General features: G+C 47.3%; 1 protein-coding gene across 4 annotated transcripts in view; it reads left to right on the top strand.

Annotated features, from left to right (window-relative positions):
- The first annotated feature begins 6,756 nt into the window (after positions 1 to 6,756).
- Positions 6,757 to 17,063, top strand: part of ESRP1 (epithelial splicing regulatory protein 1) — a 395,873-nt gene continuing 385,566 nt past the window's right edge. For 2 of the 4 annotated variants that reach the window (XR_013610504.1, XM_078687020.1), the window contains exon 1: positions 6,757 to 7,179. Coding sequence is in view for 3 of the 4 variants with exons in the window: in XM_078687020.1 (XP_078543146.1) it covers positions 7,045 to 7,179 (135 nt within the window). In the remaining variant the exon portion in view is untranslated. The remainder of the gene's footprint in view (positions 7,180 to 17,063) is intronic. The other 2 variants (XM_078687021.1, XM_078687019.1) reach the window with 1 other exon arrangement.

Below are 17,063 nucleotides of genomic sequence, written 5' to 3'. Positions count from 1 at the left end.
AAAGAGAAACAGGGAGGAAAAGTGGTAAATGACGTGAAAAAAGAATAAATGGCGCAATAGAGAAGATAAAAGGGACGAAGGACAGAAGAGGAAAAACAAACGAGCATGGAAAACAGGGGGTGGAATAAAAAAACTGCGCAATAAAGAGCGAGGGGCGGGAGGAGATACAGAAGTTGAGAAAACGGGGACAGACGCACGTAGAAACCAGAAGAAAAGGTGGGGGTAGGGAGAGAAAGGGGTTAAGAGAGGGACAGAAAGCGAAAAAAGGGAGAGGATGGTAGAGGGGAAGAGAGAGAGACGCTACGGGAAGAAAGTCAGAGAGCAGAGATACAGAGGGAAGAGAACCGGGGAAAGCAGGGTAGTACGAGTAGCAGAGAGGGAGTAAAACGGAACAAGCTCTCCGCATTGTGTGTCGGGAGCGGGGGAGCGGATTCCTTGTGTTTAAGAGCTTGCAGGAGGAGCGGCTCCTTTAACAAGCTCTCGGCATTGCAGGGCGGGGTGGGGAGCAGATTCCTTTGAAGTCTGATGCCGAGGCTCACATGCTGCCAAATGGTGTGCGATGTGCACGCGCCCGGCTCACATGCACTGTAGGCAATCCGCCTTTGGGTGCATTTTTCAGAGCCCTTACTTTAATCTTGCCAATCATCCCTAACGGGATGGCTTAGGCGAGACCTAAAGAAAAGGACCAGGAGACTTCAGGTACAGTATACACGCTCCTAAAGTGGAACTATATAAAACAGCACTATATAACTCACACTGAAGTACATGTAGGGTCACGGGCAGCATATGCTCTTAGGCACAATTGCCTTCACACATCCAGGGTGTCATGCTTCATCATCACACTTTGCTCCATGTCGGGCTGACACTACCCAATCTTCTCACACACCAACTGGACACACACAACATTCCAGTCCCTCCATTGGCAATTAAAAGATCTCCGATAGAGTGCCCCCTAAGCCCATGGGGCATTGCATTTCCAGCCTGACGTGGAGTAAAGTCCGATAATGCAGCATGACACCCTCCGGTGTGTAAGGGCAATTGCTCCTAAGAGCATATGCTCCCAGTGACTCTACATGTACTCCAGTCTGAGTTATATTGCTGTATTGACGGAATAGCATACGTTTGCTTTATATATATTTACAGTATCTTCAATAAAAATCTTGGTAGGCTTAAACAGTGCTGGGAGGTAGGGAAATTGTGCCAGATCCTGGTTCCAGCAGCTATTTCTAGGTTGGATCGGTAATCCAGCCGAACCAGGGAAATATGCTAAATTTGCCCTGGTGTCATTTTCTTACCCCAGCACATAATTCGACAGCACCTGCATGTTGTCTGTATTCCATTTGAAGCAGCAACGTGCAGGCAGCGAGGGTGTGGGGCTTTCTTATTTTCACTTCCAGCCTGGCACAAACAAAAATCTAATTTAAAGGGCCATCAGCCCTTCTTTTGTTCATGTTTCATCCTGGCTGGTAGCCATTCATGAGACTCTAATCAAAATGCCAATGTAATAGAAGGAAACAAAGGAAAACAGCTTATCAATCATTAGTACATACAAGAAACTATGTCTTGGAGGCAGGTTTTTCAGTTTGTTCAATTCCTCCTATGTAAGAGATGCACATGCAATGTAAGAATGCAAGATTTTTCTGTGTGGATGAGTAAACACACTAATAATGATTTACTTGGTGCCTACTAATTTATTTGTATGCAGTTCTTTATAGCACTACTCATCCCAGTGTAGGGTGTCAGAGACACAATGAGTCATACAAGTGTGTAAATCAGTGTACAGGAAAAGTTACTTTAGACAATGAGGGTTATAAGGTGTAGGAATCACATCACATGTACTTGTAGACATATGTTAAGAGTGAATAATAGGGAGAAACACAAAGTCAAGATATAAAACGTAACACAGTGATTTGGGTTATCTGTACTAATAAAAGTGTATTCATTCCTAGATAAGCACTTCTTTTCAATCTTAGCATTTAAACACAAGCATTTACAATACAACGGTCTCGCCTTTGCAAAAGTTAGAGCTATTGGCAATGTAAATGACAAACTTTTTATTTATGTGTTGGTTTTGAAAACAGATACATAAATGGCATTGTCATTTACAATGCCAATAGCTTAATCTATCGCAAATGCGAGATCTATTGCATTTGCACACACACACACAAACAGAGCCACACACACACACACACACAGAGCCACACACACACACAGCCACACACACACACACACAGAGCCACACACACAGAGCCACACACACAGAGCCACACACAGAGCGACACAGCTCTCTGCAGGCACAGCAATGTCACACTACGCACATTTAAAAATTGGCAGCTATTTGTGGTTGTTTTACACCTCTATACGTTCAAGACAATGCTAGATGGCCGCTCCATTCTGGTGTTCTATTTACAACTTTAAATTGGAGAAATGCTAAATGTTGAAAGGGAAGCCCACAACTCTTTCCGCAAGCTAAGGCTTGTGTCCCTACATTCGTACCCTACCACTCCCTCCCCCTAGGGGGATGTTTACATAAGTGAAGACGTGCAGCGACTGTACTCGGCCTTCCGTGTAAGGTTCAGTGCTCTATGGGTGCAGATGGGACACAATCATTGAAACTGTTTACCTTTTTAACTAAAACCTGACGTTTCCTTAGCTCGAGGCCCTTAAAATGAAGAGTGCTGCCTCAACCCTTCCGACCCAACCTATAAGACTCTGCCTCACCATAATCTCAGACTCTCGCTAAAAGAACACGATCCATTGTAACCTCTATACCAATCACTGAACCCCTCAACTTCCCAAAATTATGCACTGCTCACCACACCACAATACGCTCCCTGGAGTACAAACTCCGTACTCTTCACATTTGCACTACCACAACATACAAGGGTTTGTGACCCTCAACGTAACTCACAGGATCTGTAATGCCCACCACACCCTTCAGTACATGTAATGTACTCCTCATAAGCTTACATAGAAACATACCCCCCGTCAGCTTGCACAATCTGTTCTGCTCCCCGTGGCAGGCACCAACCACTGAAAGTCCCCCAAAACAAGGGCTCTATGCTTTAGTCATTGACTCTCCTAAGCTCTGTATTTCTCACACTTCTTCCACCGCCCGGAACCCACAAGCCTATAAATCCCAACTTCCCCCGCCAATTTGTACCCTCTCAATACGATATCAACATTGTTGTATTTCCACATTCGCCCTAACTTCCTAACCCAAATAAATGTCCCCGAAAGAGCCGCTGCCGATCTTCCGACCCAGTCGGTATCTGTTCCCGACCCAAAGCTCCATGACTCTATCGTTCTGTTCGGCTCCCAGGGATCCTGGGGCAGCTCCTCGGCCTGTTGGATCTACCCCGGCCCAGAGACTCCTTGTCACCGCGAATACAGCTTTAATTCTTTTGGCACCTTCCTGAATATGCGGGTTTTAGTCCCTGGTTCCGCCTTTTGGACCCAGCAACAGCTGATTGTCTTCTCCCAGATGTCCTGCCTCCTGTTCCCGAATTTCAACTCTCGCCTCCTCCGGCTCCCCCCGGTCAGACCCTGGGCGTCACTGTCCCCATAGCTCACTCGGCCCCCGGTAGCGGTGGTCTCTCAATGGCCCAATGTATGGCTTGTCTGGGATCCAGGGCTCTTGCTCAGCCACCGCTTGCACTGAGGACCCCTCAGACAGCCCCGCATTCCGTCGGATGCCGGCTGCCCCTGCGCCCGATCAGTTCTTTCTACCAGGACTACGGTCAGCCATACTCTGTGACATCACTTCCCTTGACAACGGCGGCCAGGCGGGGCCAAAACAATGAGAGGTGGGCGGGAACAGTTAAGGCCAGGACCCGAGACGACTCTACTGGGAAGGCCATTTACGCAAGGCCCCGGCTTTAGGCCTAAGATCCGGAGCTTATTCGGAATATTGATTACAAATCTGGAGTTTCCGTTAGAGCAAAGCAATATCATATTGCCCAATATGATGTTTTATTGATATGGTGCAAGATATAGGTATGATAGTTTGTGCCCTTATTACTCCTCTTTAAACCCAGTGTTTGTTCCCGACAAGATAAAGTGTACCTGTCCAGCAGAAACGATAGGGAATAAAGCACAGTAACAAGCAACAAGCGAGCTCCGCCATGACACCACCATGTTTCTCCGAGGCCATGCAGAAATGCCTCGGAGAAACTCAGCGTCATTTTCGGATTCGGGGGCGTGTTTTCTTTCTCTCCTCTTCCCATTGGCTGGAATGTAAAATTCCAGCCAATGGGAAGAGGAGAAAAAAGAACATGAAAAAACACCCCCCCCCGAATCCCAAAAAGACGGGGCTTAAACAGACAGACGCCCCTCTTCTCCAATGGCTGGCCTCCGTTTAGGAAGCCAGCCAATGGAGAAGAGGGGCGGTTTCAAGCCCCACACTCTAAAACATAAGATCTCGCCGGGGAGACTGCGCAAGCGCAGCCTACGCAGGCCGAGACCTAAAAAGAGTGAGAAATAAAACAATAAGGATCTAAAAACACAACTTAAGAGTTTGCGTGCAGCTCCTTGATGTGGGCAAAAATATCACTGTGCTATATTAAAAGGATTGTAACTTATGAACTGGTAGTAACAAAATTATCTCGGTGTCAAAAGCAGTAGCCCACTCCCGCTCATCTGATGGACTACTGTTTCAGGTGTTACCCCTTCGTTGCCATCACTGCCCACAAATGTGTCTTGCTGATGCCCCCCTCTGATTACCTTCCCCTTGACAGCGTTTGTGTATACACTCACATATTATTCTGTATGTATCAAATGCATGTAAGTTAAGCATAACTGTCTTTCTAGGACTGATGCAGCATTCTTTGTTAATAACTAGAAATAAATAAATAAATACTTTTTGTATGCAGTAGCCCACTTATCTACCTACATAAAATACAAATTTGTAATCTGTATGTTACACAATGTGCTTTGCAGGAGGCCAATTAACCCTCTCTGTTACTTTATGAGTCAAAACTGCAATGGACAAAACACAAAACTCTCCCAGAATTGCATTAACCACCAGAATTATCTTACTGCTATTATAAACCCCTCATAATTGCTGGACACAAAATGATTTCTGCAGCCGATGTCGTAACCTGCAAGATATTTTAAAATGCAGCCTCTTTGAGACCAATTAACTCAGCGAGAACAGATTTGCTGTTTCATTTGTCCTTGCTAACAATTTCTTTGCAACAAGAATTATTTTTTTAACTGTATACATTGAATGATAGACTGCTTTTGAAGCTCTGCCCCTTGTGACTCCATCCCCTCTCCTCTGCCACACCTTGAATCAGGGGTGGCTCCTTTATTTGAGCAGAGGAGCGTCGCCCCACTGAGATGACCCTGGAGAGAAAAATAAAATGGTAATTAAGTTAATTAATTGCCATTATATTTTTCTTCACCCCGTCCCGAACGGAGCATCAGGACTGGTTTAGCTGCTGCTGAATGACAGCAGCAGAGAGAACAGGGCACTTTCAATTTAAAGTGCGCATGTCTTTTTGGCCGGCCGTCTTGTGATGGCCAGCCACACATGCGTACTTTAAACCTCTCTAACCCAGCTGTCTTAAAACAGCTAGGTTAGAGAAAGTCAAATCCTCCAGAGCTCGGTCGAGCGCCGAGTGAGGCCGCTCCCACCAATCCTAGCACTGCTTTGCAAAAGCAGCGTTATGATTGTTGAAGGGAGTTTGGAGCCTGCCTGCCTGCCTCTAGGAGAGAAGACCATCGAGGAGGAGTAGGATGTTGCATTTTGACTGCAGGTAAATTGTTTATTTTTATTTTTTTTTATGTTTTACTGTCCCACCCACTTCACTACCCTCTGGACATGCTGGCCACCATTGCCTTGAATCCGAGTTTTCGGATTTCCCTAGTATTTTTTCCCTATTTCAGCACTGGGCTTAAATGCCGATATCCCATTTTTGTAGGAGTGCACAAAGAGCCAGCTGCTATAGTTGCTATGTTATTCAAATTTATAATACGCGAGAATCACCCCAGAGGGGTATATAGAGTTGTGAGCTATGAGCTTTAAAGTATGAGGAATTTAGGTGCATAGACGGCGCCAGCTTGCCTCACATCTGTGAAAGCATCAAATATATCAGTAAATTCATAAGGACATTGCCTCTCAGTGAATCAGAAGCTGGTGCAGCAATATGGTTGCCACCTGGCAGGTGTTCTACCAGTACCACTGCTGTTTTGCCGTACCACCAGTACAAAAATAAGCAAAATCACCTAAAGCTGGTATTTTAGCACTTATCTGTACTTATTTAAACAGCAAATATAAATAAATAGAAAGCACTTTTAAATGTGTTCTAGTGCTGTGTTAATGATCAATGACTATTAATTAAAGTAAACAAAGACTGAAAGCCGCATTTAGTTTTACTCCGAGGCTTATAAGACTCTTAAAACAACAACAAATGGCTGTGTTTTTGTACTTGAAAGGGGGTAACCAATGTGGCAACTTTGTACCTGGGCCGGAAATTGGAATAGGAGGCTTAGTGCAAGAGATCTTGCCATGAAGTGGGAAACAACGTGTTCATCACACGCCGGCTGAAGGCTGAAGGCTGAAGACGCTCTTTCCATTCCGCCCTATGCTCTGCTCTTCGTTCTTCTAGTTCGTGTACACTCGGCCATTTCCGTCACAGATTCGTAAATGAGAGCGAATTTCATCGGTACATTTAGCATCCTCTGAAGGCGGAAATAGCCGAAAGATGCCGAAGTTCCCAGACCAGGTATTCTGCTACCTGCAACACCACGTGGGGTGGGCAGGGCTTGGAGTGTTGGGTTTGGGCAGGTACAGGATCCTTAGACAAGCCACCAGCCATTACCACCGGGCTTCCAGGGGTGCAGCCTTTTTAAACCTAACATACCATATACTCCGCGAAGAAGTTCGAGCCTGCCGCAGTCCTGGCTTGCGTGCAGGTGTGCCTGTTTGCTGGGCGAGGACAGACTGGCACTACCTGTGCCCAGGTCTGCACACCGAAACGGATGCCTGGACTCTTGCACTGATTTGTCTCGAGTTTCGGATACTTTGACACTTCCCTCATCATGACGGCGGCCTGTCCGGACTACCTGGTGGTGCTCTTCTGTGGCACGGCGGGCGCCAGTGGCAGCGGGCTGGGCTCCGACGAGAAGGAGGTGACCCTGCTGCTGTGGAAGGCGGTGGACCTGGCCAACGGGACGGTAGGCGCCGGCGGCTCATTTTAATAATGAGATTGGGTCCAGGGTGCCGGGGCTTAACCACATTTTTGGTCTAGATTATTTAACATAGGCACATCGCCTTGTCAGCTTAGTGGCTGGGTTTTACGACTTTCACCAATTCTGCTTTTTGGTCAGCAGTGCGTTTATATTGAAACACATACGTGGTTTTGCGAAAGTAAAACTACAAGTCCCAGAATGCAAAATGCTCATGGGAAACGCGCCAAAGACCGACTGTATATTTCACACTTAACTTAATAATTTACACTTCACTTATAACCACTTGACAACTGTGTAAGAAGCGCGTTACCGACAGAACTCATTCACTGTGCACGCCCTCCCCCCGATTAAACCGAAACATGCCACTCACAAGAAATTGCCCATGTTAAAAGTAATTGGGGCGAAAGTGGCGGAGCAACTGTACTTTGGTAATTTCAATCTTCTGGTAATTCTCGAAACGTCTCTTATTGTATCAAGCCCAATAATAAGTGCGGTAACATTTCATTTGCTTAAAGTTGTTAGCCTTTTCCTTTCTGGAGCGGATTAAAACTGATTTAACTTGACCTGCACCCATATATACTTCGGATAAAGACACCCAGTTCTTAATTGGAGGTTTTGGTGTAGCCGCCGCGCCCTCGGTAACCTTGCCGGCTTCGCCCCCGCCTGAAGAGGTCAGGGCCACGCCAGGAGACACGCTGGAGCAGGGACAGAAGCCAGCAGCCGCCCTGCAGGTGAGGCTCCTGCAGGGGGTGAGCCCAGGCCTACGCGGGCCGAGCGACCCGCCCTCTCAAGGATGCTAGGTCCTGTGGGCAGGGGCGGCCGCGCTCTGCTGGAGCAGAAGGGACTTCTGTGCTTGAGGCCTGGACTGGTAGCAGAGTGCTATAGGAGTATTGGTCGGATGTGAAAAGGAACTGGTATTACCGTCAAATGGAAGTAGAGATTGATCCAAGGTTTCCTGCTTTCACGTTGTGCAATTTGGCCACTACATTATCACTTCCTCTCTCCCTTTTAGATCAAATCGTAATGCGTTGTGTTTAATTTATTGAGGCGCTAAATGAGTGCACTGTGTTAAATACATCCGGCTAGGCATGTTTCACAAAGATTGGTGGTTGTAGTTTTGGTGGGGAGAGTGACGTTTTACTGAAGAAGCTAAAACGAAAACCAGAGCACCCATCTTTAATCAGTGCATTGAGACCATTTGCGTCACATAGCTAAACTAAAAGTATTTATTCATCGTCTTCCATTCTTGAATTAATTTATCCACCAACTCCTTACCCATCCAACAATTCATTCATTCATTGTGCCATGCATCCACGTTAATTCAAGTATTGGAAACGGTTGTACAAAAAAAAGTGTTCTGAAATGAACCACATCTACAATTTTTTCCCAAACATTTCTGAGGTGGGTTGGGGGGGCTGCCATTCCACTGCTCAGGCTGGTTCGCTGCGCTCACCACCTGCCATATGAAAGTAGGCTTGACAACATTTGCTGGCGCTCCTTTGACTCCGTCTAATAGCACGGTTATCTTTTCATTTTAAGACCAGTTCTGCTCCAATTTCGTTTGGGAAACAACAACGGAAAATGTAACCAGTGGTTTACTGACAGCCGATGTTAGTCTAAATATACTGGACACAAAAGAGACTCACCAACACATTCTCACAGACTGAACCCTAAACGTGCTCTGTATGCGGGGTCGGACTGGCCTATGGGGCACCCGGGCAGTGCCCGACGGGCTGGTCCGGTATGGGCTGTTTTTTAGACTGTTTGTGGGCCTGTTATATGGTCTGCTGGGCCGGCTTTTACTGTACACTTCCTTGATATCAAAACAAGTATTGCTTGCAGAAAAGTCGTGTCCATGCAATCTACCATACCATGCAAAACACTCTTTACAAGTTCAAAACTATCCAAATTTGCAAACATGGGTCACTTTTTTTTAGCCATGTGATTAACTAATGGTGGTCACTTTAATTTAGTGGCCAGGCATGTTTTCTCTCCCAGTCCGACCCTGTCGGTTGCACCTAAACTCGTAACAGCCAGGCTTTCTTTGTTAGAGACAGGCTCACTTTCTCCTGGATCTGCTGGGCTGCTGGGCACTTTGAAGGGCTGGTGTTCACAGATAATGGACTATCTCAACTCTTTATGTTGACTGGTGGCACTGGCCCATCAGAGCATCGAGGGTGATGACGGTGTGTGGCACTGTTTCCGCAACCACGTGATCAAAACAAACCGGGCCCAGGTTTGTGACTATACCTATGGGAACCTTTCAGCTCTGCTTGACCCCCAGCTCTCTGACTGCCTCTGGGCACTGAAGTGGAGATCATGCTGGACGTAACCTGCTGTGCGGTCAAGCGACTCCAGCAATGAATGCCGCAGCAAAGCGGCGCTGGTAATGTGTGACATTGCATTCAGTGGGGCGATGCGGGGACAGGAACTGAAATGCGTTCAGCTAACCTGTGATGCGTAGGCTGTCTATGCCTACTGCACTTTCTTCATGCGGTACAGGGAATGGGTGGGCTGGGCTCTAGAGCGGAAGGAGGCTAATTTATGATGTCTTAGGGCCACTGGCACTTATGTCATTTTCTCGTTTAGTTGCAAGCAGGGCGAGACTGGCAACCGAAACCGGCCCTGGCAAACTGCTCTGCCGGCACCCCTGGGGGGCTGAGGGGGTGCGGCCGAACTGTGTGCAGGGGCCGGTTTCAGCCGGTTGTGTTACCGGGCCGATATTGTAGGCCCTGGTAACAAAATCTGCCGAACAGGGGGCCCAAATCCAGCCCCCACAATGGCGGCCCACCGGGGAAACGCCCGGTGCCCGCTACGGCCAGTCCGGCCCTGGTTGCAAGAGGCATAGCAGGAACTTTAAAGGGGAGAGAGATCAAAGTGAGGGGGCTCAGGGACAGATGGAGAGGAGTGAGACTGGTTGAATGGACAGTGGGGAGCAAGGGAGCTGGGCTGGTTTGAGAATTTGTGCTGGGGTTGCGTTTGGTCCTCAGCCTAGCCCTAGTAGGTTGGTTCTCTTTTAAAGCCAGGGAGGTGCATAAAAGAGCTGCATTTATGCAATCAATGGGTGTTTTATGCAGACCAGGATTTATGAAGAATGTATTTTTGTGGATGAGGCCAGGGACGGAAAGCAAGCTGTATGAATGCAGATGGGAGCTGTATTTCAGTAGGTGAAGCAAAGCTGTATTTATGTTTGAAAGAAACCATGGAGATGTATGTATGTATGCTCGCGAGGATCTGCATGAAAGAAGGCGAGAGGCTATGTGAGATGTGTCTATGCAGGTGAAGGTCTGCGTGGGCTGTATTTATTTTGTTCAAAACTGTTTTTATTGTTATTTCACGGGCAAACGAATGAAAACTGTTACAATCACAGGTTATGAGAAAGTCCATTGCAAACCGTATTTCCAGAAACAATTGTAATTTCATGTACATTATTTCCTTTACAGTGCAATTTACGTTCCGATGCTGATCTTATATGCACTAGGGATAATGCGCAAGGGCATTTGTATGAAGTTTGCTTTATTTGAGCATGGGTATCACCAGATGCTACCGGTAGTATCCTTGCATTCTGATTGTGATGTTTCTGTTCTCTCTGTACCTATAGGTGACGGTTGAATAAGGGTTGGACGAAACGAGAACAACTAGGGAAACTTGGCCCAACTGGGGTGTTAACTGGTCCCCAAATGTGTGAAGGGCAAATGCGATGTGCGCTTTTGCAGCTGCAAGTGTCGGGTGTAGGCTATAGTAAATAGGGGCGAGCACATTGCCCTACCTGTGGTGCGCCTACCTCCGCTATGCCAGAAAGGCGGAAGCCTGCATATCTTGTGGTGGTTCGCCCTGAAAACCATGCAGAATAGCGAGCTAGTTCACAGCTATGGGGATCTTACAGAGACCTGGCAGGTCCTCCGTGTGTAATGCCATTCTTTCCGCCCTAGTCCTAGTGTCTCCAGGCTATGGCGGTAGGAGGGTCAGATGGTGTACATCTTTTGTGATCAGGTGCTTGGCCACTAATATGTCTAGATCCAGAAAGCTGGATGTAACTTTCTGCTATTTGCCTTTGGGGTAGAGATGTAATAGACACTCCTCCCAAGTGTGGAACAGGTGGCTAAGGTAGTGACAACAGAGAGCCAATATGTATGTAGAATTGGGCAGGTCCACAACATGTGAAGGAGGTTGGCATCAGTGGTACAGCATCTGGGGCAGATTGCGCCTGTGTGGTGGAATAATCAGTTTATTTTGGCTGGGCTAAGGTATGCCCTTTGTACGATGAATTGCTGGGTCAGGTGGAATGAGTGCTGCAGGGAGTAGTCCGTTTTTCGCACAGGAGTTGAACAGCCAAAGTATAGACGCAGTCGACCAGGGCGGGGAGACAGCAGCAGTGTTGTATAGTTGGCGTTCCACCAACCCCTTGACCACCCATTGAAGTTGTTAGGTAAGGTAGTATTGCTCCATATTTGGAACCGCCAATCTCCCCAGTCATGTGGCAGGTAAAGTTTAGTGAGGGTTACACGGCAGGGTGAATTATTCCAAATGAATTCTCACATGGTCCGCTCAAACATGCAAAAAAAAGGAGGCTAAGATGTACAGGGGTAGGTTGATAACATTTTATAAGTCTGGGTAGGGCCACCATTTTTAGGAGAGCTATCTGGCCCAAAACCGACAATGGAAGCCTGAGCCAGAAAGACATCTGCGATGGGAGAGCCGTGATCGCTGTACCCATCTTGCCGTCTAGCAGGTCTGCCTGTTGATGATACACTCTTATTCCTAAGTAATGGAAGGGGTTGGGCTGCCTTCTGATGCAACTACAATTGAGAGTGAAAGCAGGGTCTGCGCACCCGGACGTGAAAGGTTAGAGACTTGATTTTCTTCATTTAACCTGCAGTACAAATAGGTCTTCAAAATCAATGAGTATTTGAGCCAAGGTAATTGGGATTGACCACACATCTCCAATATAGGACAAAATATTATCTGCATATAGCAAGACCATGTGTGTAATGTCTCCAAGGGGATTCCTCAGTCTGCACCCCATCCCTGGATGGTGGCCGCAAGTGGTTCTGTGGCCAGAGAGAAGTAGTGGACACAGCGGGCACTCCTGATGGGTTCCGCAATACACCGATATGAGGGTGGAGTTATAGGTGCCGGTTTTTACCCTAGCAGTCGGCATTGTTTAGAGCACGCGGAGCATGCAAAGAAATCTGCCTTCCATGCCGTATCAGGCAAGAGTATCAAAAAGGAAATCCCGCTTCAGGGAGTTGAAGGCTTTCTCAAGATCGAGAACCAGACACCAAGAGTGTAGCCATCTTCAGGGGAGTAGGTAGAGACCTCAAAAAAGCGCCTCCAATTCAATGATGTGCTGCGAGGTGGAAAAACCATTCTGATCTCAATGGACCAGAGATGGGACCAACAGTGCCAGGCGATCAGCAAGCACTTTAGCCAGGATTTTATAATCTGTGTTTAAAAGAGCCAGAGGGCGATAGGAGCCCAGATCAGTAGGGCCCCTGCCTGGCTTATGCAACGAGAGAAGTGCTTCACCTAACAATGTGGGGAGAGTGTTAGTCTCGAGGGCAGCATTGAATAACGCATGTAAATGTGGGACCAGTGTGTGCACATATGTCTTGTATAATTTGAAAGGCAGGCAATCTGGCCCAGGGGTCCTACTTGATGCTAGACTCAGACGGCTTTGCGTATTTCTAAAATTGTGACCGGTTCCTCTAGCTCTATGCATTGCATTGCAGTGATGACGGGGAGCCACAACGGAGAAAAAAGGTTTCAAAACGTCCATTATCAAAATGAATGGTTGCTGTGCACAAAGAGCTGTAGTGTCGAGTTAATTCGGAGTGGATTTCATGTTGTGTGTGTGTGTATGTAGTAGGCGCCTGGTAGGGCTTAGCTAGGATGTCGAGGCTGCTCCTGGTGTATAAGACATGCCAGTAGGCAACCCGCTTGATCCAAGGCCACATGAGTGACAGAGGAGTGTGCTGCATAGTTTAGACATCAAAGGTGTTCTAGGAGTGTAGCATGTTTCATCTTGCTGAGGTGTGTGCTCCAGCCACGTCACTGACCACATCTCCAGCAGTAGGAGTTTGCGCTCAAGTTTTCTAATGGCGTTGTCTAGGTGCTTGCGGATGTTCCTTCGGTTTCCCAGGCTCCACCATGGTCGTTTGTTTTCCCAAATGTGGGAAAGAGCGCTGCTGCCCCTACTATAAGGTCAATGTGGTGGTGCAGGCCGTGCGGTGCTGAGTAGTATGAATACACTCTAGTGTCGGGGTTATATGTGCGCACCAAATATCCACATGCGACCAGTGGCGCAACCAGTCGCACAGCACCGAGCATTTGATACAGAGACAGTGCGTGACAATGGGGGGAAATGAGCGGTCTAGTGTGGTGTCAAGGATAAAGTTGGAGTCACCGCCTATAAGCCAAGGGATTTTGCTCCAATTGGCCAGTATGCAAGAAGGGTTGCAGAGTTAGGAGTGTATAGAGCCCCCAGCATGAGCTGCCACCTGTTTAGGTGACAGCGTATAAATACATATCTCCTGCCAGAGTCCACACTTACCTCATCTGCTACAAATGGGGTTGCCGCCCGCACCCTAATCAGTAACCCTTTAGCATAGGACAAGTAGCCTGGGGCAAATACCTGACCACGCCAATGGAGGCGGTCAACCTCCGGAAGCTTCGGGTGAGTTTCCTGCAGGAGGGCTATGTGAGTGGATCTGCATTTAAGATACAAGTAGATTTAGTACCGTCACAATGGTGTGTATATGCCTCTCATGTTCCACATGATAATGTTAGTATGGGCCATATTTGGGTTGCAACTTGGTTCCGCGCATAGCGCAGTTGTTTATGAATAGGGAGGCTAAATGTGCGCGGCACATGGTGTATGAGGGGGGGCATTCAGAGCGGGGCAACACTGCTGGCCTGAGGAAAAATAAGGAAGGGGGGAACAATCCCAACTTATAAAACATAATTGGAGCAGATATGCTGGAGGGATTCACCCAAACCATGTGGCCAAACAAGTCTCAGTCAGAGGAAAGGAGCGTGTGTAGCAGAATTTGGTTTTGCAGTACCCCTGGTGTGTTGTGTGTTGCGTCCCGGCTATAGTTCACAACAAGGTGTATGCCAGTGCATGTAGCGGGGTGCTAATCATCATGACTGATTACCAAGGGACCCTACTGGTGCGGGTCTGGGACGGACAGGGCTTGCGGATGAGTGCTGCTGCAGGAGTCGTGGATCACCAAGCGGATCAAGGACGGTGCACCACTGACCTTCGGTTCAGGTCAGATAATGTCATCAGTGGTCTGCTGTGTCCTGTCCGGGGGTACTGGCAATCCCATACTGGTTAGTCATGTATTTGAGGAACCATCTTCACTTCATGACTTAACGGAATCGATGTCTTGATCTGAGCTTTAGATCTGAGTACTTACTGCGTCTGCTGTTTGCAGAGCTTGCCTCCTCCCCGATATCACCTGTTCCAGGTTAGGTACAGCTTTGGGTGGTGGAGGAAAGGCAGTGCATCCTTTTCAGCCACAGTGGCGGGTTCTGGTGACCATGTTCAGCCTCTCGTTTCTGGCAGACAGGGGACGTGAGGACGTGTGGCCAGTGGCTTCCATTCAGTCCCATACAACTTCGGGATAGTCAAAGAAACTAACAGTATCCTTGTCCACCACCCAGAGGCGCGTCAGAAAGAGTAGCAAGTAACGCAGATTGAGCTCACGGGGTTTGTTTGACAGCTTGGAAGGTGCATCGTTTTCTTCTGTACAAGTATCGTGTAATGTGGGAATAATATGACCGGAGTTCCGTTCACTGTGCTTTCCTTCAGTTGGTGCATTTCATAGAGTATACTGTCCCGGTCTTTGTAGTTGAGAAGGCGAAACAGAAGGGGTCTTGGGTTGGCTCCCGGTGGCAGCTGCCTCCATGATGGCACCGAATTGGCATGCTCAACCACTCAGCTCACCTCGCTGTGTGTAGATTGCAGGCTGGGTGACCGGCTGCCAGGGCCCTCTACTCCCCATTATGGCATGACAATCGAAGAAAAGCCTCCCGTCTACTATCACTGCTCATTCAGGGACAGAAGCAGGGGCTCAAGCGGCAGAGTCTATAGCCCATGTCTCCTGGCACAGATTGCAGCACATTTCGTTGAGTTTCAGCCAGTCGACATTGCTTGGCTTGGACACTACCCCGGCCGTGTTCAAAGCAGAAACGGGCTAAATTACCATAAGTGATCTAAGGCAAACAATGGTTAATATGAGTGTTTGGCTCCATATTGGGTCCCTCAACGTCTGGTGCATCAAAGTTCTCTCCAGTAGAGTCTTTATCCAGTCTTGCTCACCATTAATTCTTTGTTGAACAGGTGCTCCCTCCCATTAATCTCAACAGCCCGTGGATGACTTTATTTTTTAAGATCCCACCACTCTTCCATTGTCATTGTGTGTAATATAGGACCGTTCTCATGTACTATTACATATGGCATGGTGCTAGGCCCACTGCCACCTAAGGAACTCACTGATTATGGCAGGTACTCAACTAGTGTTTGTCTTAGACAATACTAATCTTCTCATTGATAACTCCATTGTCCTTGTAAGGTAAATGGTAATGACCTTCCCTTCCCCCGTGGGTGTTAGTAGATTTACGCATAGTTCCTTTTTCCAGTTAAAAAACGCCTCTGACTTTCTAAGGATAGAGCAGATGTTTTTAAAATTCTTGATGGGTGGAGGGGGGCTAGATGGTGGACCAGTCCAACCTCTTCCAGGCTCTGACGGGCCTGTGTTGGCCCTGTCTTGGGCACTGCGGTGCAGGAGTGATGGCGGTGCTTTAAGCACAGTTGCTCCTTCTCATTGGAAGCCAAGTGGTGTCCTGGGCAATGTAGTCCTGCCACAGCAAAGTCCTTGTCTCTATTTGAGTGAATCAATTCACATGCCACGTGAGGCTGTATAGAAGGAGCCTTCTTGTGCCACTGCAGTGCCACCCACAATGTGCAGGAATGGGGCTAATGGAGGCCACCAGGGTAGCAGGAGCACAGCCTTAGTGCTGGTAGCAAATTTGCCTCCATGTCCATTGGGGTCAAGGCTTTAAGTGGGCCGGGTTTGTCCCAGACCCAGAAGTAATTAAAAACAGACCTTGGGTTATCATCAGTTCCTATATTCATTCATACCCTGAACTTTACAGGCAATACCACGGAGTGATTTCTGAATAATGAATGTGAAAAACGTTATGGTAATCTGTTGGCGATTTATTTCTTCATGTTTCACATGCTTTATTTAATCTTGAATTTCCTATGAGTGTTTGCTGTTTCTAAGATGATGAGTTTGTGTATTTTTTCATGTAGCATATTACTTTTGTGTAGCACATATGTTGAACTGATTCATTTCCAGAGATATATATTGGGCAACAACAGTGCGCTCTGGAGTTTAGGATGAGGGCTGTGAGAGATTCTCACAGTGCCGGCGAGAGGGTCAGAAAGATGTTTAGAATGGATGGTCATCCAGTCTTTGGCCTCTCTGCAGAGTTCACAGAGCAACGATAATTTATTCTGGTTGCAGTTTTGATTCTGTGCATAAGTGTTTGAAAGATGAACACAGTTGTCAAAATATTAACAAGATGTATACGTGAATTGATGCATTGGTTGTTTGGGGTGGTGAAGTGAAGGGGATGAGAAGAAATGCATTTAGGAGAGAGTGAAAAAGGTGTGTTGAAAAGGAAAGAGATGAAGTGTAACGTATGGATTGAGCAGATGTGGAGAGAAAGAGGGCCTACATGTCTAACATTGAGGGAACATAACAGTGGACTGATTCGGACACTCTGAAGACCCCTTTCCCCTTCTACAGGCCTCAGTAATGTTTAATTCACAGTCTGATAATTAAACATTTTTAAAT

The sequence above is a fragment of the Lissotriton helveticus genome, chromosome 4_1 (assembly GCF_964261635.1).
Source record: "Lissotriton helveticus chromosome 4_1, aLisHel1.1, whole genome shotgun sequence".
NCBI classification, from domain to species: Eukaryota; Metazoa; Chordata; class Amphibia; order Caudata; family Salamandridae; genus Lissotriton; species Lissotriton helveticus.
Note: the sequence above shows the minus strand (reverse complement) of the source record. Positions and strands in the feature narration are given on the sequence as shown.